The sequence below is a fragment of the Monodon monoceros genome, unplaced genomic scaffold (genome assembly GCF_005190385.1).
Source record: "Monodon monoceros isolate NGI ecotype Baffin Bay Population unplaced genomic scaffold, NGI_Narwhal_1 Super_Scaffold_21, whole genome shotgun sequence".
Classification (NCBI taxonomy): Eukaryota; Metazoa; Chordata; class Mammalia; order Artiodactyla; family Monodontidae; genus Monodon; species Monodon monoceros.
In genome coordinates this window covers 70,914,067-70,939,027 of record NW_021703778.1, presented here as the reverse complement: position 1 = coordinate 70,939,027, position 24,961 = coordinate 70,914,067, and the positions used below count along the sequence as shown (strand labels likewise).

Below are 24,961 nucleotides of genomic sequence, written 5' to 3'. Positions count from 1 at the left end.
CTTCCTGAAGCTCCAAAAGGCCACACAGGGCCCCTCGGCCCTCACAGCTCCCTGGCGCAGCCCTATGTGTGCTCTGTGGAAATCATCAGTGTGGAGCGCGAGCGCTGCCCCGTTATAACCCTGAACTCCCAGAGGGTGAGTGCCCTGTCTCAGCCACATCTGTCCCCAGGGCTGGGCACAGAGAAGTCCCTCAAGACATGTCTGTTGAATCATCCTAGGACATCGTTGTCATTTGTGTGTACTGGGGCTCCCAGGTCCCCTCAAACACAGTCTCTGTCCTCACAGATCTCCGTGTCCACCTGGAGCCTGGGGTGCAGCATAGGAGAGCCAGCAGTGCCCTTCTGTCCTCACCTCCACCACCCCTTCCTCACTGGACTGGAGAGAGGCAGGACGGGCCCCTCCTCAGCCACACACACACGCGCGCGCGCGCGCGAGCTGTTTTATAGCCAGAAGGGGAAGCTGAGTGGAGTGAGGCCCCCGAGAAAAGAGGGGGGCTGCCTGCGGTGTCCTCCCTTTCCCCTCGGTGGGCCCCCAGTGTCCTCAGACAGACTTCAAGTTCAGTGCAAAGGACCTGAAGGAGGGGCTGTCAGTGCAAAGTCAGTCCCTCTGTCAGGCCCAGGTCCTGTTCCAGGGCCCAGAGTGAAGACGACCAGCCCACCTGATGGTCTTTCAAAGGCCTCTCCTCCCAGAGGTTTTGTGTCTGTTTGGCTTTAGGGTATTTAGGGGAAACTGAGCCCCAAACCTGCATCCATCTCTTCCTGCTTCCCTGGCCCTGAACTTTCCAAGACCAATCTCATGCCTGTTCATAACCCTAGGGGGAAGGAATCATGGAATTTTGTTTCTGTGACGCAGAAGGGCTTTGGAAACGTGTTCTGTGAAAGGCCATGTCTGTACACACACAGGCACGTGAGCACACACACTTGGCAGGTGGTGTGTGTAGGGCTAGCCTGCAGCCTGGCTCCTTCACCTCCCCAGCGTCCATCCCCAGCCCGGGAGATGCTCACAGCTGGAGCTCAGCAGGGACCTCGAGTGGAGGAAGCCACTTGCTTGTGGTCTGCGCTAGTTACCTCCCGTCTCTGGGGCTCAGTGACCCCACCTGTAAGCTGGATGATCAGTCCCACCTCTGGGCTTGATCCAGAGAGAATGACAAATCATATACGTGAGCGCCTGCCCACTCTCTCCACGACCCGTCACAGCTGAGCCAGTCCTCCGCCCCCGCACCGGGCTCCCACCATGCTTTGCGCTTTCCGCACCCAGAGCCAAGCCGCACCCGTGATCCCAGGATCTGCGGCCTGTGCTGCAGCTTCAGCCTGGGCAGTCGGGGGGCCGGGGGCAAGGGTGGCCCCCCGACCCGGGTCTCGGGGCCCACCTAACTGGTGCCCGTGATGCCCCCATCGCCCCAGGACGACTCGGACAGCAGCATCGAGTGTGTGAACGAGGAGAAGAGGCTCCACAAGAAGGTCTGCAACGTCAGCTACCCCTTCTTCCGGGCCAAGGCCAAGGTTGGCGCTGGGGTGGTGTGGGGAGGGAACGGGGCGGGTCAGGGAGGCACAGGGGAGGCAAGAGAAGTGGAAGGGAACAGTGCAGAGGACTGGGGAGGGACGGAGAGGCCTGAGGACGCCTTTTAAGTAGGTTGGTTTTTTCTCCCATGAAATGGCCTTCAAGTGACCAATTACCCAGCCATCCCCAGGGCTGACAGCGCACCCCAGGAGAGCACGAGGACCCTCACCTCAGGGGGAATCCTACCACTCCCACCCACCGCTCTCCCACCTCCTCTTGGCCATTTACCCCACTGTCCTGTATCCTAACCCGTTTTTAGAATGTCCAGCCTCTGTCATGGTGCTGTGCCTGGGGAGAGATGGGAAGAAAAATGAACGTTTCTTGAGCGCCTACCATGTGCTTAAAAGTACATGTGAAAAGAGTGTAGGGATGGGAGAGGTAGACTCCAGACCGTGGGGATGTTTGCCCATCACCCCCAGGCAGTAGGCAGGCCCTGAAGGTTCTAGAGCAAGAGGAGACCTGACTGAGGCCGAGCTGCTTGTAGAGTGGGAACCAGACAGAGGGGAGCTTGAGGTAGGGGCCACCTAGAAAGCTGCAGTGTGTTCCCAAGAGCAAGGTCTGCAAGGCTGGGGGAAGGGGGAGGGAGATTAGGGCTCCTGGCAAAAGAACCTCCCCAGTGCGACAAAAGTCAAGATTGTGGTTTTTGAGGTGAGGCGCTGACGCACCCAGGAGCTCTTGGGTGAAGACCCAGGGGGAGCAGCACGCAGCCCAAGCTTCCCCACCCGATCCTGCAGCGCTCAAGGAGTAGCCATTCCCGCACCCCACCCCTGCCACCAGGTCTCCTTGGGAAACCCTGTGAGGGTCAGACCTGGGAAGAGCACGAGAGGTCTGTGCAAAGCCCCAGTAGCGCCACCAGGTGGGGCAGAAGGTAGCAAAGAGGGTCAGATGTCAAAGGGCACAATCAGGGGACCCAGGCCCTACTCCTGGGTGAAGGCCAAGGGAAGCACCAGGACCTGGGCAGTCAGAGCGGTGGGAGGGCCGCTGGACAAGGAGACAGGTGTGTGACTAGCCTCTGGGTAGCCTGGGACAGCCTTCACCCTTCTCAGCCTCACACCTGTTCACACGCAAGAACGGGGGGTGCATGAGGGGGTCTTATCACTAGATTCTGGCCCCCACTTCCTGCGATGCATGTTGATGTCCATCTCCCCTTCCCACCATCAAGTGCCCCCCAGAACTTCCTGCAGAAAGAGTCTGAAGTTGGATTTGCAGTCTTCTGGTTGCCTGTAGTTAAAAACAAAAAGGGAGAGGGCGGAGGGCTGGCCTCACAGCCAAGAAGCCCCAGCAGGGGAGCTGTTGACCTCGGCTGCTTCCCCGCCGTGGCCCCTGAGCTCAGCTTACATTACTCCAGCACCTGGTCCTCCCTCCCCCAGCCCACTCCCTGCCAGCAGGGCCCACCAAAAGGGCAGGGGTTGGGAGGGGCGGGCCAGGGCTGGTGTGGGCAGTGCTCAGACAGGCAGTTCCCAGCCAGTCCGGCTCCAGCAACTTCTTCCTTGTAGGTGGCTTTCCGTCTCGATTTCGAGTTCAGCAAATCGGTCTTCCTGCACCACATGGAGATCCAGCTCACAGCGGGCAGGTCAGGGCTTGTCCGCTCCTTCTCCCTCCCTGCTCGCTACTCCTGGGCCCTGTTCTGCTGCTGGGAACTGCCCCTCCCCACACCAAATCCCCCGCCAAGCCTTGTCCATCGCTGCCCTGCCTGGGAGGGCCCTGGGTCAGTCCCCAAGTGCGGGCCAACCTGCTGCCTGCTGTGCTGCTGCCATTCTTCGTTCCTGGGCAGCTTGGATATAAATAATAATACCCTCAGCTTTCTACAGCATTTTATATAGCAATTATTTAAAAGCCCTACAGTTATAAAGTACTATGCACGTAATATCTCAGTCAGTCCTCACAGCAGCGCCTTAAGACAGGCAAAGCAGGGCTTATTCCCCACCCCACCCCACCTCCCAAGTTACAGGTAAGAAAAGGAAAGCTCAGAGAGGTTGAGTGAATTTCCCAACAACACACAGCATGTAAATAGTACAGTTGGGAGCTAACTAGTTTTTCTACTCCTTATCCAATGCTCTTTATGTCCTGGTCACTTCTCTCCCCCTTGGAAACTTCCAATTTTAAAAGACCTTTCATTACTCTATGTGGGTCTGTCTGTCTGTCTGTCTCCCAGGCCTCCCTGAGGCAGCTTGCTGTAGGTTGACACCGTGAATCGCCCATGTCAGTAATAAACACACGGAGGTGAGGAGGAACTCTGGCTGCTCTGGAGCCTTATAAACCCTCCTGAGAACTTCTCCACACTGAGAAAGAAACACTGCAGGCAAACCGAGCACCAACATTCCAACACACACACACATGCGCAAACCAGTCAGCAGTCACAGGAGTTCTGGGGATCAACACAGCAGCATGTGCGTGTATCCAGGTATAGTTAGCCAAACTGTGCACTCTGGTGGAATTCTCACTTGACATGAGGAGAAGTTTGTAAGATGTGTTGATATCTTAAGGCCTCCCTCTTAGAAAGCAGTTTGTTCTCACAGGGCAATGAACGCCCTTGCCTGCAGTGTCCTTGGCAGTGTGGGTGTTGGCGCGTGATTGTGAGTTAGGCATATATAGGCAGGGGACACTGGGCATCTGTGTGTGTCAGATCTCCCTTTTCTAACTAAGCACCTATCTGGGGTAAGGTTTCCAAAGGAAATCAAACAGTGTATGTAATGAGCAGAAATCATACCTTTTTTATGTCTAAATGATCTGCTCCGGTAGTTCACGGTGCTCAGAAGTGAAGGGAAGCATATTCAACAAAACTTCCTCTAATGCCTCTGAATTTCACTCTCCAGCCTTTTCAAGGCAGCATAGCCCCCATGGGAGCTGGCGCACCCCTAGTCAGCTCACGGGGGGTCGGCTCAAGGGTCAGTAAACGCTCTGCTGTGAATTCCTCATGCTCTTCCCCGCTCTTGGGCAGACCCTTGCCCTGGAGGCATCATCTCCCGGGGCGGGGGGCGGGGGGTAGGTAGCATAGGATTTGCCCATCTGACAGATGAGGAGGGCACACAGGCCGCTGTGACCAAGCTGGCGCCGTCCTCCCAGCCTCCAGCCCAGATGTGCTGCACCCAGAAAGAGGGCAGGGAAAGCTGAGGTCTCCAGGTCCCCTGCCTCCCCGGCCCTTCCCCTCCCAGGAGACACCTCTGATGACCCTGCTGGCTGGCTGCTCTGGTGCAGCAGACCTAGACGCACGGGGATGCTCCTTCTCAGCCCGACTTGGAACCCCCCTGCTGCCCCGAGCTGGGTGGAGGGAGGGCTGTCCCTTCCTGACCACAGGCGCTGCCGGCTCTCCTTGCAGTGACAGTGACGAAGAAGAGAGCACCAAGGAAGACAACACGGCCCTCCTACGCTTGCACCTCAAGTATGAGGCTGACGTGCTCTTCACCAGGTGGGCCGCGGCCCCAGGGCCCTCGTGCTGAGGGACTATGGGAAGCAGCCGGGTATGCCCCTTGAGAGTGCACCCGCCTTGTCCATGGAGGGGAGGTGGCATCAACATGGAGGAAGAAGAGATAAAGACCTGGTCCCCAGGGAGCTCCCCGCAGTGGGGGAGGGGGAGGGCTGGAGCAGCAGGCAGTATCCACCCCAGGTGCAGGCTATAAGCGGAGGAATGGTCTGCAGAGAATTTTAAAATAGTCAAACCTGCTAAAAAGTCCATCTGCATTTCATTACCACTTTGCACTAGCAATTCTAAATAGCATCAGTGAGAAAATGCTTCTCCCTGCAGGGCAGACTGCTCCCACCGCCCACCCACCTCAGTCTGCCAGTGGTCCCCAGTGTGCCCCCTGAGAGCTCCCAGGAGGGCAGAGAAGTCAGAAGGTAACCACAAACAGACAGAAAGTTCAGGCCCTCCCACGGCCACCACTAGAGGCTGGAACGCTGCACAGTGGGCAAGTTCATGATCAAAAGAGGCCATGCCCCTGGGCAGGAGGCAAGGGCAGGGGTGGCAAATAACTTGCTCTTCTGGTTCATGGCCATCCCACACACGAGGCAGACATTGCTAATTGATCTCAGAGTTTATTCCTGCTGAGCCTCAGAATCCTTCCCAACACAGCACTCCCAATGGACACAAGAAGAAACGTATTTGCTGTGGTCTAGGGGGAGGCGGGTGCATGCCCACACCCTCTTCCATTCGTTTATCCATCTAGCCTACACTGACTGAGCTCATGGCGACCCTGTCCTCTGTCCCTGCAGGAGCAGCAGCCTGAGCCACTACGAGGTCAAGCCCAACAGCTCGCTGGAGAGATACCATGGCATTGGGCCTCCCTTCAACTGTGTTTTCAAGGTTAGTCTGGAAGGGAGTCAAGCAGACAGCGAAAGACAGGAGCTGAGGATCCCCCATCTGGGAGGGGAGGAATCTGGAATCATTGCTAGCGCCTGGGGTTCAGCTTCAACCCTGCCACCCATTCACTGTGTGACTTTAGGCAAGTCCCTTCCCCTCTCTGGGGCTCTCAATCCTCATCTGGAAAATTATGGGGCTGAACTGGGAGGACATGTCAGTGAAGATTAGGTGTAGCTGCTTATAATTTTTAAAGTATGAAAAAAAACAGTGGTCTAAATGCCCTGGGGTTTATTCCCTCCCATAAAAGAAGTCCAGAGTTGGCAGCTTTACAGAGTCATCCGGGATTGGGTCTGTTCCACCATCCTCAACATGCAGTCATCAGCCTATCAAGTTCACCTCATAGTCCAAGGTGGCTGCAGCACCAGCCATCACGTTCTCATTCCAGGAAGAAGGAAGGGGAGAAGAGCAGACCAGACCCCTGCCTACTAATAAACCTCCTTGGCAGTTCCTTGCACTTCCAGTTACTTCTCATTGTCCAAAACGGTGTGATTCAGCTGTACGGGAGGCTAGGAAATATGCCTTTTTGTCTTGCTTTCTGTCACTAAGGAAGGAGGGAGAAGGAGAATTAGGAAGCAGTTTAGAGTCTCTGCCACGGTGTGCCCCAAGATCTCCCCAGCCCTGAACTGCTGAGTGAGAATTGGGAGCAGGTAGACAGCTGGAAACATGCAGATGCCTCAGTGGCTCATCCAAGAGAGATTTAGTAACCTGCCCAAGGCCACACAGCTCATCTGTGGCGGCAGCCCCAGGTTATGTGCTCAGGCTTTCTGATTCCAAAGCCCTGTTTGTGATCACTGTGGCTCTGACAACAAATGTGTCACGGCTAGAATGTGAACCAACACACACTCACTATTTACATCCTGCATCAGTTACTGATTATTTCTCACAATAAAGGAATTGCTGTCACCACCTCCACCCCGACCTCTGTCCAGGGAGGCCACCAGCACCACAGCCAAGAGAGGGTGAAAAGGGAAGTAACCCTTGCTGTCAGCCTCGTGGCCCCCGAGTGACCCATCCTCAGCCTCCAGGAGCCCATCCCTTTCAGCTTTCATGCAGTTTCATCCTGTAGCCCCCCCGCTGAGATCTGGAAGAGCTTTGGAGCATCTACAGTGAAAAAGCCAGGGGGCTTGAAGGGGCCTGACTGGGGGGATCGCCCCGTGAGCCTCGTCCTCCACCCCCCAACTGCTGCTGGGTGTACTGACACCTCCCCCCGCTCTGGCCACAGATCCAAAATTTGGGCTTGTTCCCCATCCACGGGGTGATGATGAAGTTCACTGTTCCCATCGCAACCAGGGGTGGCAACCGGCTGCTGCTGCTGAAGGGCTTCCTCGCTGACCAGGTACCCATGCCCCGGGGGGCCAGCACAGGGGAGGGGACAAACATATCCCTAGGTGTGCCCCCAAGTCCCCAGACCTCAGCTCCTTCTCCTGAGCCCAGGGCCAGCCGGGCCTTCTCTGGGCAGAGGAGGAGAGAGGACCGTGTCCGGGACGCCAAGTCTGCCAGTGCTGGTGGTGAGGCTGGTTGCGTGTGTCCTCGTGCAGGCAAACACGTCCTGTAACATCTGGGGGAACAGCACTGAGTACCGGCACGCCCCGACGGAGGAGGACCTGAGTCGTGCCCCACAGCTGGTGAGTGTCCCCTGCACCAAGAGCCCCGGGGGACGAGGAGAGGGGGCTCCCTGAGCTCCTTGTCCAGTAGTTTGTCCAGAAGAGCTTGTCGAGCACCTCTATGTCCCAACCTCAAACTGAAAGGACACAGAATAAGGAAAAGATACTTCTTGCCCTTAGTGAGCTCACCATCTCACAGGACACATGGAATTGAGTGTAAAGAAGCCAAGTAGCGAGGCTGGGATACGTGTCAAGTGAGGGGCAGTGGAGCAGACAACCTCGAGTAGAGAAGCAGGGGTCGTGGACTTGCCCCTGTGCCTAAAAGGGCCGGTAGGATACGGACAAGCAGAGGGAGGAGGAAGGAGCAAGACCACACGGGGCTTGTACTGGAGACACTGACCACATCACCTGGGGCCTCCCTGCCCCCAGGGATGGAAGGCAGCCCAGCTCCCACTCCTGAGGCCCTCCCCAAGACATCTGCTAGTGTCCAGGTTTCTGTTCCCAGGGCTGCCTCTGTCCCCACATACCAGTTTCTGAGCATGCCTTCACTATTCCTTACCCAAATAAAAATCTTAGCTATTTTCATTTTGTTCATTTTCAAATGCCTCACACAAAGCATCTTTGGAGTGTAGTGCACTTTACTGAAGACTTGAACTTGGGTGGGGTGAGGTGGCTGCGAGGGAGCAACACAAGTAAGTTTAACCTGATAAATCTTAATTATCTGATGATTTGTTTGGGTTTTCTATTAGGACGGTGGTATCTGCAAGTAATGATAGTTTTAGTTTTACCACTCAATCCTTTTAAATTGTTTTTCTTGTCTTATTGCTCTGGCTATAAGGGCAATGGTAAACAGAAATGATGACCGTCTTGTCTTGATCCTGCGTTTAAAGGGATTATTTTTAATTTTTCATTATTAAATGTGAGGCTTTTTAAAATAAGCACCCTTATTCAGATTCAGGACATTCCCTGGGAGTTTTTATCATAAACAGAAGTTGGATTTCATAAAAGGCTTTTTTCTGCATCTGTTGCAGTAATACTATCATTTTCCCTTTAATGCGTTTGTATGGTGGTGACATTTATAGGCACCCTAACGTTGACCCAAAGTTCTGTTCCTGAAATACACCCAGTTATGCACAACTTCAAGTGGAGCATCAGATATACCGTCCTTACCTTGTCCTCCACCCCCATCCCCTTCCTTCTTCCTTGTCCTCTGCCCCTCCTACCTCAGGAACAAAACCCCACTTGGTCAAGCTGGGCAGCTGAGCCATCTCTCTGGTGGCCAAGCCCCTGCTCACCCTGAGACCCACCTTCTCTTTCAGAATCACAGCAACGCTGATGTAGTTTCCATCAACTGCAATGTGAGGCTGGCCCCCAACCAGGAAATCAGTTTCCATCTGCTGGGGAACCTGTGGTTGAGGTCCCTAAAAGCAGTAAGTAGAGCCCCGGGGGCCAGGCTGGAGGAGGCAGGTGCTGGGGAGTCTCCCCTGGGAGAGGGGCCAGAACCTGACAAGGCCTCTGGTTACACAGCTCAAGTACAAGTTGATGAGAATCACGGTCCATGCAGCCTTGCAGAGGCAGTTCCACAGCCCTTTCATCTTCCGCGAGGAGGATCCCAGCCGCCAGGTGAGCACTGGGAACCCTGCAGACCCGGGCCCGGGCCAGGCCAGCTTGGGGAAGGGTAGCCCCTTCGCCGAGAGTTTTCCTACGCCCCCTGCAGGAGAGAGATGGACAGGCCTGCCAGCAGTAAGTGCAGCATCAGAGGCGAGGGAAAATCGAGACAAACAGGCTGTTAGGGGCAAAACTGGGGAGAACAGGGCCAGAAATAGGCATTGGTGCTGTCCCTCGGGGGCACCAAGCGCTGCACCTCAACAGCCCCCGGAGGCGAAGAAGGAGGGACACCTGCGTGTTTTGCACTAGAGGAAGCGGAAGTACAACCCAGGCCTGCCTGCCTGCCCACCTGCCTCAGGGCGGCGAGGCTGGGTCTTGGCAGGCTGGCAGCCTAGAACGGCCAGCCAACCCTCCCCTCCCCATGCATCCGTGCCTCAAATCTAATGAATGAAGTCTGCTGCGAACTGAAGTTGTGAAGACCGAGGGACTCGAGCTATCTCTGAACTGGAACTCTTTTTGAATTGAGTAAAACTGGACTGTCTCAGCTCAGACTGGCTTGAATCAGGGTCTAGGAAAGGGGTGAGGCTCCCTGTGGTGCTCTCTGGGAAAATGAGAAATTGGGTCTTGAAAAAAAGGCGGGTCCTCTGGAAGGAGCCGGGCGTCTCAGGTGTGGGACGCTGCTGCCCTCCACTGGCCACATCCCCAGCCCTGGCCTGGGCTCTGGGTGAGTGTCCTGTACCAGATGTGCAGTCACCCACCAGCCCCACCCCAGAAGACACTGGAGAGCAAAATGGGCCTGGTCAGGAAGCCAGACCTCCATAAAACACAAACGTCGATCCCAAACAGCGTGTGGGTGTGCCAGGCGGAGGGGGAGCAGGCACAGAAGCCCGAGGCAGCATTCAGCAGATCCGCCCGAGGAGCTGTTTTGTTTGTTCCTTCTTCAGCATTTGTCAGGTGTTCATCCTGTGGCTCAGGCTCACCCCCCAGATGAATTAGGCAGACAAGGGGGCGAGGACAGCGAAGTGTGGGTGCAGTCTGGGGGAGAGCACAGGTGCTGGCATGGGGGTTGGTCAGAGCAAGCCATGTCCAGGGAAGGCTTTCTGGAGGAGACAGTCCACTTGACCTGAATCTTGAGAGACATGTGGGAATTTTCCAGGCAATCACGCGAGAAGAGGCATGGTACAGACACCCCACGCACCCACAGACCACCCCTTTCTCCGCACTAGTCCATTTGTCATTTACTAGTTTAAGTGATTTCTCCTTCCACTCCCACTTCCCACCCCCAAAAACCCCTCTTATACGCTCTGGATGCCTCACTCCTCTTAGAAAGCCAGCAACCCAAAATTTAAGTCCCTGTTGCCTTGGCTCTGTGTGAGGTGCTGGTGTGGGAAGGCAGAGCCAGCTCCCAGCCTTCAGGGATGGAAAGAGCATAGAAGGGACCTGCTGTTGGTGGAGCCCTACCTATGTGCCGGGCACCGTAACAGACACTTGCCGCGTTACCCTGCTTACTCCTCACAGCACTGTGAGGGGCGTCCCCACGTCCATTTTTCAGATATGGAAACGGAGGCTGTGTGAGGTAAGGCGGAAGGGGAGCAGGCTTGCCTCAAGGTGAATAGAGAGTCACTGGCCAGGCCGGGCTCCGCCGTGCTGTCGTGGGTGCGTTCGTTCAGGCTTTCAGCGCGTTGACTGAGCTCCTGCTCTGTCCCAGGCACTGTTCCAGGCACTGAGGATAGAGCAGTGAGCAAAATAGATAACGCTCCTGCTCTCCCTGGAGCCGACACTCTAGATGGTGGGGGGAAGAGTCAACGAACATAAATACATACAATGTCAGTGGTGATAAGGTCTGCCCAGAAAAACGCAGGTGCGTAAGGGTGGAGACGAGGGGTGCTATTTTATACAGGGAGACTGGGGAAAGCCCATAAGGGGACAGCAGACAGAGACTAGAAGAAGTACAGTGGTGTCATGCAGCGAAGGGGGTTGGGGGAGCCCCACCAGCAGAAGGAACAGCGATGCAAAGCCCCAGCAGCAGGCGTGTGCTGGGCGTGTTGGCAGCCGGGTGGCTGAGGGCTGGAGTAGAGAGAGCAAGGAGCAGAGGAGGAGATGAGGCCGGTGAGATAAGCAGGGCCGGAGGGTGCAGGGCCTTGCAGGCCAGGACAAGGACTCTTGTTTTTCACTCTGAGGAAGATGGGAAAACCTGGAGGACAGAGCAGAGCAGAGAATAAATCCCCTGCCTCTGGCTACTATTCCAAGAACAGACTGTAGAGGGCGATACACAAGCAGGAGGGGCAGCTAGGTGGCTGCTGCGGTCTCCAGGTGGGAGATGAGGGTGCTCAGTCCAAAGAGGTAGCCTTGGTGGTGGCAGGAGTGGCCACATTCTGGGTGTTTCAAAGGTAGAGCAGATAGACTTTGCTGGAATCCACGTGGGTGTGAAAGTGAGAGTCAGTGACCAATACAAGAAGCAGGAGCAAGGAAGGACAAGGCTGCCATTTGCTTTGAGGGGAAAGATGTTGAAGGAACAGGTTTGAGGGTGAGGAGTGAGATCAGGAGTTTACCTGGGGACCTGTTAAAGATGCCAGGCAGGCCGAGTAGACAGTTGGGTATGAGTCTGGAATGCAGTGGAGAGTCCAGGTAGAAGGTAGCAATGTGAAAGCATCAGCAGGCATAAAGGTGGTTACGGCCCTAGGACTGAGTGAGCTTCCCCGGGGCTGCGTTAGGGCTCTCACGGCCCTGGGCACTTTTGGACCTTACTCCATAAACAAGATTTTTTAAAAAAGCATTATTTTCTGACTTGGTCTGTATAAAGACAAATATAATCCAGACAAGATTATATTTTTTGATTCTAACTTTAAAAGAAATTAGAACATTTCTGTGGTCCCCTAAAAGCACCATGGACCCTGGGCGCCATGCCCATGGTGCCTACTCCATAAGTCAGCCCTGAGCTCACCAGAGCCGTGGGACACACCAACATTTAGGAAGCAGCAAAGAGAGCAAGAAAGAGTGTCCCATGTGGTAGAAGGAGAAAGCAGGGAGAGTGGAGTGGCCCCAGGCCCAAGGCAGAAAGCGTCTCAAAGAGGAGGTGGGATCACTTGGTCACTTAAGTCAGATGTCTGCTGCACCACGGCTGGGAGCTCTGAGGCCTCTCAGCAGGCTGGTGCAACCCATCCCTTCAGCATCTCCCTGAGGAAGGGGATGCAGCTCTCCCACCAGGTGCCCGCTGTCTCCTACCCTCCTGCCCCTCCCCAGGCTGCCACCTGGGCCCCAGAACAGTAGCGCTGTTGACCTGGCCTCACCCCTCACCTTGCAGATCACATTTGAGATCTCCAAGCAAGAGGACTCACAGATCCCCATCTGGATCATCGTGGGCAGCTCCCTGGGGGGCCTCCTGCTGCTGGCGCTGCTGGTCCTGGCACTGTGGAAGGTGAGGGCCCCCGCAGGGTGCAGGTGGGGGGCAGCATCCTGGCTGTCCGGGCCTGGGGCCTCCGCCTCTGAGCTCTGTGGCCAGTCCCCACGTTCTCCTCTGCGTGGGAGCTGGGCCCACCCAGCCTCCTCCCCAGAACTTGCCGACTCCTCACCACAGCAGGCAGATGGGCTAGGGCCACCAAAGGGTACTCAGCCTACAGCTCCTACCCTTTTGTGGGTCCCTCTGAGAACCTAATGAAAGCTAGGCTTCCTCTGGTCAGAAAAAAAGCAAGCACACGCAGCCACAAAATTTCTCCAACCATGTCAGACTGTTAAGAAGTCCCCCAAAAGCCCTTCTCCATCTCTGAGCCTCAGGCTAAGAACCCCTGGTCTCAGCCTCTTCCTGTTATAGATGAGGTGAAGGAGGCCCAGAGAGGGGTGTTGACTAGGGCAGCGTCAAAGAGCATGACTGCTTGCCTCTTGACACAGGCTCCATCCACTTGGTTCCAGCCTCCCTGTCACCAATTAAGTGGCCCGTTGTGCAGCCTGGCGGTGGTAGGGGAGATATGCAGCATGAGCTGGGGCGTTCAGGGAAGGCTTCTGAGGAAAGAAGCCTTAAGAGAGTGAGTGAAGGGAGAGCAGGAAGGGGAGACAGGCCTTGTCCACCCTGCCCACCCCTGAGATTTCTCCCTTTGCCTTCCCACAGCTCGGCTTCTTTAAAAGTGCCAAGCGCAGGAGGGAGCCCGGCCTGGACCCCACCCCCAAAGTGCTGGAGTGAGGCTCCGGGGGAGGCTGAGAGTTGATGGGGGCCAGGACACGGGCCCAGGCAGTGTGCAGGCCCGTGGCCCACCGAGCTGGGGTGGAGAGGACGCCGGCTCGCTTTGCACTTGACCTCATCTCCTGAGAGACCAAGTCTGCTCCCTCTGAAAAGAACTCAAGTCAGTTTTAAGAGGGACTGTCCTACTGGGAGCCATGGCACCTCCAACACAGATCCCTAGGGATTTAAAGGGACCCCTCCCAAGGTACACCCCAAAGCCGCCCCCAGGCTCTGTGGGGGCATTTGCTGCCCCCATCACTAAGGTGCTAGAAATTCGTCATCACCCCATGCTCAGAAGAAACCCAGAGGGGAAGACTACAAATGCAAACCCACTCTGCCCTCTCCAGGCCTCTAGTTCCAGTGGGACCTAAGGGGACAGCAGATCTGCACTCTGCACTGTCCTCGCACCCCAACGCTGTCCATGGCTCCCGAGTCTCCCCACCCCTTCCCCAGGCCGGAGATAGGTCCCCGGAGCGCCCCCTGCCTGAGGGGCCCAGCGGTGACAGCTATTGGCCTGGATGAAGACAGACTCTGGGACGCGGAGACTGTGATGGACGGGCAGCTGGGACCTAGGAGACTGGGCACCCACCAAGATGCGGAGGTGGGCGGGCTCTCCCGCATCCCCACCGTGCGTTCACACTGACCACCGTCCACATCCCCTCCCAACATGCTCCCAGCAGCTGCAGGCCTGCAGCTGCCACCCCTCCTGCTGCTTTTGTTCCTGGGAGCCTGGCGGAAGTGTGGATGACACAATCCCCAGGCTCCACGGTCCCACTTCGTCTTCCACCGCAGCCTGTCCCGATGCGATGGCAAGGCTGCAGGCCGTGGGCAGGGGTAGAGGTGGGGGGCCTCCCCTCCCTGCATCACCCCCTCCTGACACACACACACAGCCTCTCACGGCCTCCCATCCCTCCCTTCCGACCACCCATCACCGATCACCCATGGGGGAGAAGGGCTGGACCAGTGCTGAGGGGTCCTCCCTGGAATGCACTGGATAAAGCTGGTGCAGGAACCCCCGGAGCCTGTGCAACCTTGGTGGCAAATGTCTGATCTGCCAGCCCATGGGACAAGTGGTACTACCAATGACAGCGCCCCGAGGACAAGAGGCATGCCTGGTGCCCAGCCGAGTAATTTATACCTTAACTTTGTTGTGAGGTAGGAATGAAGGGGGGATACATCAAAGGCATCTGTCCCCTGTCACACAGTACGACCTTTACTGTCGTAAATATTTTAAAGAAATTTTTAAAAATACAGTGTTTAAAAACAACTAAGAGGCTGCCATCCCTTTTGTGGGCAGAGCATGTCCTAGTGAGCCATACTCTTTGAGGACAGGAGGTGGATGAGGGACTCCCTGCTTCTTTCCCATTGTCTCTAGATGTTTGGAAGGGACTTGTCCACCCTTTGCTCCCCACAACATCCCCTCCCAGTGGCTGCCTGGTCTGGGATGGACATCTCCAGTGATGGAGCACCCCCTCCCTCTTTCCCTCCCTCCCAAGCTCACCTGTTCCATCTTTGGCCAGTTTAGATGGTTGAAACCCACATGTCACTGTAGCTTCTACCCCTTCGTTCCTGCTCTTTCCTCTAAGGCCTCCCAGATTTCTCTAGGCTGGCATCTCAGTGCTGACTTTCAGACCCTGACTTCTAGTTTCTTCACCTTTACCCACAGACTACTCTTAAAATTAGTTGTCTCCATTCTATTCTCATGCCTTTGGAATCTCAAGAAGCCAGTAGAATCTTAGAAATTATTTGGTCCTGTTCCCCCATAGATGAGGACGCTCAGAACCAGAGAAGTTAAGAGAGCCCCAGGTTCCACAGCAAAATCCAGACTAATCCCAGGACTGCTGTCTCTCAAGCCAGACTGTCGTTCTAGCCCAGCCTTAGAAGGGCTTCGTGAAGGATTAGAAGGAATTGACATGAAGTCACTCGTCACTCTTTATGGGAATATTTTTTCTCAAATGGTGAAACCAAAATCAGAAGGTAACATTTTAAAATCGTATTTCATTTGCGTCATTACCCTCATGAAGGGAGTAGTCTGGCTAAAGGAGAATCAATGACCCCGCACCCAAAAGTGCATTGTTTGGTCTGGCACCAAGTCTTCTTTCTGTCAAACGCCGTCAACTCTGAGAATGCTTTCATGTGAAACCAGACTTGCAGAGATTGGCATTCACATTTTTAAAATCTGCCATGTGCAGCCACAGTGCAGGCCAAACAAAATGCATCTGCAGGTCAGATGCAGCCCAGAGGTCACCGAATTGCAACCCCTGGACTCAGAGGCAGCCTTTATCCCCAGGAGGTCATAGTCCCTCCATGTCCTCCCCTACCCTAGGCCAAGAACAACTAAATGGTCAAAAGGTGGAAAAAATGGGAGGCTTGTTTGTATCTTCAAGGCCTTCAGCCCTTGCACTGTGTCGCTGTCCTCTCTCTCTTATCAATTCTCCCTTTCTGAAATTATTTGCTCTGGGGTATAAATGTCCATGGCTGGCCTTAAATGTGCTGGTAGGGCAAGCAGAGAAGATACATTTTACATGGAGCAAAGCCTCATGCTAGAGCAGCGTTTCTCAGGCCTGGCTGCACATTAGAATCACCTGGAAGCTTTAAAAGCTACCTATACAAGGCCCCACCCCCGGGAGTCAGACTTGATTGGTTGGGAGAGGGGCCAGGGCATCATTTGTGTTTCAGAGTTCCCCTGGCGACTCCAGTGTGCTGAGCGTTGAGGTCAACAGGCAGGTGAATATGTAGGCTAGAAAGCGAACAACAAAAAAGGGGTTTACGTGCACAAGTGAGCTTCTGTGCTGAGTAATGGGAACTGTGTTGTCATTGTAATGCTGTTCAGGTTTACTTGGCTCCCGCCTGCAGTTTAGAAGACTTTCTCGTTGCAGCAAGTCTCCAGAGTGGAATTTGCTACAGGAGATGACCCAGTTCTTGAGTTGGGGGCACATTTGCTAATGTCCGGGCGGGGGGCGGGGGGTGATGAACAGCAGCCTCTGAAGCATTTTTAGCATTTGGTGGCAAGCTGTCCAAAACGCAACCTCAAATCAACATGAAAATTCATATTGTGGTTCATAGATGGGAGTTCTTAGCAATGCTCTCTGTCTGGTAGTTAAGTGTAATTATTTATGATGGAGCTAAGGAGTGAACTCAAGAGTGTTAACATGAAGCATAACCAACTTAAAAAGTCTTTTAGAAGCCTTATCGGCCCATCCTAGACACTACTTCAAAACAGCTGCGCTGATTTCCAGATGGCCTCGTGATACTAAAGCAATTCCACGGCAGGTGAGTGCGCAGGAGGAAAACGTGCCTGGGGCGAGGCCTGACTCTGCAAACCAAGCTACCAGCAGAAGGCGGTTTTAGAATCTGCTCTGTGGGCTGTCAGGATTTTTTAAATTCTAGGCTCACTGTCTAGTAGAGGGAAAGGACCTTCAACAGGAAGTTGTGAACTGAGATGTGCAAGATGTTCCGGGGGGTCTCATGTTGATTCTGACATGGTGACATGGTTAGACCCCATGCGCAAGGGGCGCTAGCCCTCAGAGAAGATACAAGAGCTGAGGGGCAGACCTTGGGTAGCTTTGAGAGAGGCCTCAGGCCCTTGTGCCATCATCCGGTGTTCTGCAGGGAAGTGGACATCAATTATGCTGTCCCCCAGTTCCGGCCAGCTAAGAGTTGAAAAGGAGAAATTCAGGTAAGAGTGCGGCTTCTTTCTGGTGTCAGATGGTGTGGGCATGTAAGCTCGGAGGGCAGGGTGTGCCTCTTAAAGCAGAGTATCTATCCAGAGCTGAGCATCTCAAAGTGGGGTCCTGGGGCCACCTAAATCAGAACCTCAGATGACATTCTACCCCAGACCTCACAGATCCAGTTCCTGTGAGGTAATTTTAAGCACATTAAAATTATAGAACCAGAAATCTAGAGCCGTAAGATTTTGTTATTTTCTAGACTTAAACGTCAGTTTCTTACAGCATGGCCTTTCTCAGCTGCCCTTTAGCCTATCTTGGTGGCAGCAGTCATCGGTAAAAACCCCCCAAGGGGTGTCCTTCCAGTGCCAACAGTGGAGTTTCTGGGCCTTCCTTTTGTTAAGAAACGTGGTACTTCTTAACAAGATGGGTATCAGGTGAAGGGGGCTAATACAAACACAACAGAGAGAGAGAGGAGAATAATTCTTTCCCAGGAAATGTGGGAGAGCTTCTCTGAGACCTTTCCTAGAGGTCTATAAAAGACAGGTTGCTGTCTCCATCAGTATTCAAGAGCTTTTAGCATCCATACTCTCCCAAAATAAGACACAAGACTCTTGGCTTTAAGCCCTAACATGCCAGGCAGCCTGTAATCGAAGAAGCTGGCTTAATCATGCTTCTTTTCTGGCATATGACTCACTCACCCCAAACATGAAGTAGCCAGGTTTCTCCACCAGATATGCCTTGGGTGATTGACTTAATACAGCCATTAGTAGTGAATGGTCCTGTCTTCACCACACTGGCCTTTGTTTTTACCTTTAGCTAATGTCACGTTGCCCTTGATCCTGCACTTCTTCTTACCTTTAAAAAAAAAAAAATCCCCCCAAATTATCCTTATATTACTATTAATGTCAACTAGATCCCTGTCAAAGGACAGTCAAGCTTAATCGCCCACATTAAATCTGCAGAGTGCTTCTGTGTCACTGTCTGTTCCGTTAGCTTTGACATCACACTAAAGTAGGACAGCATGTTCCAAACAAAAACTGAAACCGGAACGTAGGACCTTTGCTGGTGTAGCTTGAAGGGAGGGTTACAAGCCTGGCACCTGGCCTCTGAAACTTCAATAAGATATAGGCTAAAATGTACCTAGCAAACTCACAAGGCTCAAAGTAGGGTATGAGCAGAAAAATATTTTTTTTAAGCAGATGGGGGCACCATTCCTTAAGGACTCATCCTTTCTAATCAGTTGTGCATGTTCTTTGTTCCTGTCTCCCTGGTACTATATTAAAAATGATGATGGTAAAGTTTTCTGAAACGTTTTCAGAAGATGGCCCAAGCCAGTGTTCAAAAGTAACATCTTAAACTTTCAAAATTAAAATTTGAGGAAAAATAGAAAATCAGATTTCAAATAGAGACATCTAGCTGGACAACAAGCTTATCAAGGACAGGGACCATGATTCTTATTTTTTGTATTCACATCCCTGATATAGTGCCCGACACACAGTAGGTGCTCGATAAACAGGAATTTCCAACTGTTTCTTCCTACTGGTTGAGGCCAGAGCAAACCCCAGTTCTGTTCTCCGGATGAACTGAGCAAACCAACTTTACAAATCACAGGCAAATTAGAATATATAATTTTGTCTAAGCTTGCCAAAAAGCTAAGATTTTGTGAGCTACCTGAAATTTGCATCTCATACTGAAATTTTCTAGATCAGGTATCTGATGAAATATATTACTGCCAGCATTTTCTTTTGTCTGGACATCTGTTACTTTAATACAGCAGACATTACTTGAAATACAGAAAAAGAAAAAGAAGATGATTTAGAATTTGGATGATTTCTGCAGTCCAGTCAGATATTTTTGCCAGGCACAGATCTGGCAGAAATGCTAAGATGAGCTTCTCTGGTACTGGTGTGAGAGTCTTACAGTGAAAGAGCTCTGTTCAGCGGGTCAGTAAACTCAGAGCCTACCTCAGGCTCTGACACTTGGTCCTTGTGCAACCTTGGATGGCCAAGTCGCTTCTTTGTGAGCCTGTATCCTCAACTATGAAGTGACAGAGTTGCCCTAAATGATTTTTTCAGATCTCTACAAAGGGACTCCCTAAATCTAAATTTGAATGCAAACATGTGCAGAGGATGTGCTCCAGTACCACCCTTTAATACCCTTCTGGTAGTCTTAACTATTGTAATTAGGTAAAAGAAAGAAATATGAGGTATGAATACTGGAAATGAGAAGGCAAAATCATCATTACCTGTAAACGATGATTAGTGGATCTGGGACATCCAAATGAAGCAAATGAAAAAAAAATTTTTTTTAAAAGGGAGGGCTTCCCTGGTGGCGCAGTGGTTGAGAATCCGCCTGCCGATGCAGGGGACACGGGTTCGTACCCCGGTCCGGGAAGATCCCACATGCCGCGGAGCGGCTGGGCCCGTGAGCCATGGCCGCTGAGCCTGCGCGTCCGGAGGCTGTGCTCCGCATCGGGAGAGGCCACAGCAGTGAGAGGCCCGCGCACCGAAAAAAAAAAAAAAAAAAAAAGGGAAATCCATTAAAATGCCTATATCAAAACATTAACATTTAGAAGTATATACAGTGGAAGAAAGGCTCCTCTCTACAATATAAACAAACACACTAATGATAAAAAAAAAAAGGAAGATATTTGCAAGACCTTCATTAAAAATAAACTTTCCGGTTAGAGAAAAAAGACAAATGAAACATCAGCCCCACTTTTATTAACATTTAGCAGGCACTTCACTGTTTAAAGCACTACATTAAGCGTTTTAATTCTCTCACTTGCTCATCACAACTTAGATAATATTATTGTCCCAATGTACAGAAACTGAGACTTGGATCGAGGTCACAGAGCTAGTATGTGATGGAAAGAACCCAGACAGTATTCCTCAGGGTTCCACCACACTGCCAGGTCTACAGAATAGAAGAGAGAACCCAGAAACAGATCCAATTACTTTATGGGAATTTACTTTATGATTCATATCAGTGGAAAATAAGAGAGTTCTTGGCTAGCTGGATCCTTTATCAAAATAAATTCCAGGTAGATAAAAGATTTAAACCAAAGAAGACGAGAAGGAAAGAATGTGGAGAAGGAAGAGGAAAAAGAAAGGGGGGGGGGAAGGGGAGAGAGAAGTGGGAGGGAAAAGCCATAAAAGCACTAGAAGAGAACATGGGTAAAAAAGATACATGAACTTGGAATGGAGACAACTTGACAAGATACAAAATTCAATAGATATAAAAACTACTAAAAGTCAAAAAACAAACTACAAACTGTGACACATGACAGAAAATTTCCTTAAATTTGCAAGGAATTTCTAACACGTAGCAAGAAAAAGACCACAACCCAAAAGCAAACAAAAGAAAGAAAAAAGGTCAGTAAATATATGTCAACCTCATTCATAATAAAGGAACACAAATCAGAACCATGAAATATTTTCCATTTCCATCATCTTGGCAAAAACTAAATGATTAGATAATATTTGATGTCAATAAGGATGTAGGGAGATGGAAGGCAACTGGATCACCTCTGTCAAGATTTTAAACACTCAGTCACTAAACCAGAAGTTCCAGAGCTAGAAATGAATTTGTTCTCTGAATACAGTATATAAGGATGTTCACTGAAGCAGTATTTGGAATATCAGTAAACTGAAAACCTAAAAATCCAACACTAAGGCCTGGTTAAATAAACTTTAAGCCCATCCATAGAGTTAAATGCTATAAAATTGTTTTTTTTTTTAAATCTATACATACCAAAATAAAAAGTCCAAGATATATTAAATGAAAACAAGATGCAGAATAGCATAGGAAAGGTAAAAGTCCATTTGCATTAAAGAAAAAAAACAAAAAGGAGAAAATACACATAAAATTCTGGGAAGCTACTCAAAAAACTAGTGAGTACCCTCTGAAGAGTCCAAATGGCAGGCAGAGAGAGATGAAAAAGTAACTTTTTTTTTTACTATTTGAATTTTTCTTAACTATCTGAATTTTTTTCCCCATGCACATGTATGTAACTTTCACAACTTTTTAAAAATGAATTCAACAAAAGATCATCTCAACACTGAACAATAAAGACACACACTTCAAGGCAGTTTTTTTTTTTTCAAACATTTACTGAACACAAACACCATTTTTTCCTATTACACAGCAATATTGTTAGTTTCAAATTAGCTGGGCTATTAGGACTGTCAGTTACCACGAAATTAAAAATGATTCTACATGTCAAACTCAAATAGAAAATGTCATGCAATATATAAATCACTAACAGGCCTCTGGTGCAGTCAGCAAGTTCACTATGTTTATTAAAGTCATGTAAATGGTTTGACAAAAGTGCACAATAGAATGACATCACTGGTTTGTTACAAATCACAGTGAATTACTAGAATACAACAATGTAATTCCTCTACGTGGAAGATTGCAGGATGGGGTGAATATTATAAAGGATAGGATCTTTCAACACGTTAAGCCAGTCAGAGTTTACTCCCCAGCTGTATACTTGATTGGTTAGCAAAGCTGAGGTTATTTTCCCTCATCTTTTCTCCTCTACCAGTTACTAAGCAACAACAACAAAAAAAGGCCATGCACAAATTTTACAACACCTGATAAAAAAAAGTTACAAAACCTTGTGCATCGCTTGGATGAAGCTTACATCTTTGCTCCTTCATTTTTCTGATTAGGCCACTCACCACATGACTCACCCCTAAATGAAAAGCTGTTAACAATTTAGCACTTCTCACCCCTGCACACACATCAAGGTACACTCCCCATAACCATCAAGTCGGTGTCCCTTTCCTATATGTTAACACAAATGAACACACCACAAACCTAGGACTAGAGACCACATTTACTTTACAGTTTTAAAAATTAATATATCACCACTATCCATGTAGTATTTATTTCAGATCCCATATTTGGAGAAGGTACTGTACAACGCAGCCCACCTGAAGATTTGGGCAAATCTGCCAGGAATGTATGAGAGAGCTCGGCAATGTGCCATACACATTAGGAGCTCTCTACTTTCCAGAGAAGGTATCCAGAGCAGGGCTGTGCATTTTCAGAGTCGGAGTCAACACACAGCTTAAAATCTTATGGACCAATAACTTTTCATAGAGCAAAAGGCAGAGGTTTGTTTTCTTTAACCCATTTTAAGGTTACAGTCAGTGAGGGAAACGGAATAGTCATCTGTGTACACTGATACATCTGGCTAGCCTGAAAAGGAACATTTAAGACATTTTACCATAAAAGCACAGAAAACCTACCATAAAAGCAAGTCCTTTATACTTTTATCCATCTACTGTCTAGTTCCATCACTGGCTGCTTCTAAAACCAGCAAACTAATCCAAGGTCCAGCAACTCATTCCTCACCCTGCCCCATTCCCCCAGAAAGAAATGCTTCTCCTTGAATAATCTAAAGTGGCCTTATTCCTCAAGTAGCTGCCTCAACTGAGATGGAGACTAGTGACAGGGTACTGGTCCCTTGGGATTCTGCTTTTCAAAACCACTTGCCAAATGCAGAGCTGACACTCACGGAGCTGCTGCCCCCACATCACATTTTACTTCAAACAGTGCTATCATGCCCAAGTTTCTCTTGATTACAGTTATTAATCAATGATCAGGGTAATGCAGTAAAACCCCTCCCAGAAACAAGCAAGACCAGAGTTTGCTTTTTGGTTTGTTTGTTTGAAGTGCCCACAGCAAAGAACCTTAAGGTAGCTGGACTGTGGCCTACTAGAGAGCAATCCGGGGTAGACTGAAAACAATGTTGTGTCAGAGTTCTTATGTCAAAATTTCCTTTCTGATCAGTTGAAGGATGGATTTGCTGCCCATTCCTTGACTTAAATAGTTACCTAAACTCAAGAGTTCAATTTTACCAACTCTTAAGTGCCAAACCCACCCAAGGGTTCACATGGTTTGCCCAGGCATTCATCCACTTGGGCCTCTAGTTAACTAAATTTATATGACAATTACTGAGCAAGACCAAGAAGTTTTGATTGAATTTGTAATGTTATCAAGGAAGACATACAATCTAAAGCATAATTCTACCAATAATAAACACAAAATGACAAAAGTGGCTAAAAAATGGCAACAGCCCAGAGTTCTCAGAGAGCTGAGATACAGAACTATCACCTTTCTTATTTATTTTCTTAAAAAAACAAAACAAAACAAAACTTAAGTTTGGGAAGGGTTTGGCTAAACAGATTTTAAAATAATTCTACCAAAAAAAAAAAACAGGCATGTAATCACTTGTTTCAAGAATGGTTTTATACAGGTGTTTCACAATACATATTTGGATTCGTTTTACAAGACAGAATTAGATCCTTAGCAATATAGTGCACAATGTACCGCTATACCATAGTTTAAAAAAAAAAATCTCGGTTACCATTAGCAAAGTTCATAGTCCATTCCACTGTCTTCAGATTTTTTCTCCAGCTTTGTCAGCATTTCAATCAGCAGTTTTACTCTCTCCAGCATTTAGTCCTCCCTTCTCAAAAACACTGAGTGTCATTAAATTTTGATGTCTGAATATGTACAGATAATCATTATCCTCGTTTTATAAGTAAGTAATATCTAAAATAGTTCTCGTCCTGGGTAGCCAAATGGATGAAATGGTTTTTAAAACATGCAACATTATCTGATATTTTAAGTTTTGATGTTTAAAAATCATATGCATTAGCAATGGAACCAAGGGCTTCCCTGGTGGCGCAGTGGTTGAGAGTCCGCCTGCCGATGCAGGGGACACGGGTTCCAGCCCCGGTCCGGGAAGATCCCACATGCCGCGGAGCGGCTGGGCCCGTGAGCCATGGCCGCTGAGCCAGCGCATCCGGAGCCTGTGCTCCGCAACGGGAGAGGCCACAACAGTGAGAGGCCCGCGTACCGCAAAAAAAAAAAAAAAAAAAAAAGGAACCAAGTAAATACGAAGTATCATAGCTATTCCTCAGACCGTCAAATAAACAGGCCTTGAAGTCTGAAAAATACAGGGTCTGATCTGAGCTGTGAAAAAGGCGTGATTCACTCACCTGGAGGATGAGCATTTTCTCTTTCATGAGAGTTGCCAAGAGCAAGGTATAGTAGTTCCCTGATTCACACCAGGAAGATCAAGGCCAGTAATTTTCAAATTAGGGCTCATTCAGATACCTCCCTTTAGACCATCCTAAAAAACCTTCCTTGTAAAAATCTCAGGTTAGGAAAACAGAAATATATTACTATGACAGAATTTACCATCAAAACATTCCTAACTGAAGCAAGAAGACACGTGAAGTATAACTACAGCACAGTAAAATTATCTTGCGTTCTTGGGGGAAGAAGTTTTTAAAGTACCCCCATCCATTCCCTCCTATCCTTCAGAGTGTTTCATTTCATGGGGTACCTATTTTGTTTAAGGTCCTAGGTGCTGATTTTGGCTTAGTCATTATGTTTTATACTGATCCGGCTGCAACCTTTTTCTTACACTTCACAAAGCAATATCCATACATGAAATGTTAACTGAAACCTTACCAGTGGTTTTTGTTGTTTGTTTTTTTTTTTAGTTTATATCTGATGTTGCTGCATCATTATAATGCTTTTCATTAAAGAAAAAAAGCTGCAGGTCTTCACTTACAGTACCATGCACTATGAGTAGCTAAGGCATTCACTTGGCACTAGAGAGAAAATTACAGATATAGCTAATTTTATTTTCTTTATCATTTTTAACATTGAAAGAAATAGGTGTGTACCCTTTACTTGAATTTCTGTGATGCTTAAAAGATAATCACAGAATATTCTTTTGACAGTTTACAATGTTGCCATTAAAACAAAACAAACAAACAAACAAAACCCATAAAGACCTCTGTACAGCCTGTCGGAATAAGCGACATTTTGTGGTTCCAAAATTTGCTGCCCTCAGGCAGAAATATCTTTCCAAATGGCATTGAGAATTATTTTTATTATCAAAAACATTTAATTT

At 49.9% G+C, this 24,961-nt stretch overlaps 1 protein-coding gene across 1 annotated transcript in view; it reads left to right on the top strand.

Annotated features, from left to right (window-relative positions):
- Positions 1–14,587, top strand: part of ITGA11 (integrin subunit alpha 11) — a 127,737-nt gene extending 113,150 nt beyond the window's left edge. The window contains exons 21-30 of the mRNA XM_029239741.1: positions 1,404–1,502; positions 3,057–3,133; positions 4,880–4,969; positions 5,773–5,863; positions 7,143–7,256; positions 7,459–7,545; positions 8,844–8,954; positions 9,052–9,147; positions 12,437–12,550; positions 13,238–14,587. Coding sequence (XP_029095574.1) covers positions 1,404–1,502; positions 3,057–3,133; positions 4,880–4,969; positions 5,773–5,863; positions 7,143–7,256; positions 7,459–7,545; positions 8,844–8,954; positions 9,052–9,147; positions 12,437–12,550; positions 13,238–13,309 — 951 coding nt within the window. The 3' untranslated portion in view covers positions 13,310–14,587. The remainder of the gene's footprint in view (positions 1–1,403; positions 1,503–3,056; positions 3,134–4,879; positions 4,970–5,772; positions 5,864–7,142; positions 7,257–7,458; positions 7,546–8,843; positions 8,955–9,051; positions 9,148–12,436; positions 12,551–13,237) is intronic.
- The last annotated feature ends 10,374 nt before the right edge of the window (positions 14,588–24,961 follow it).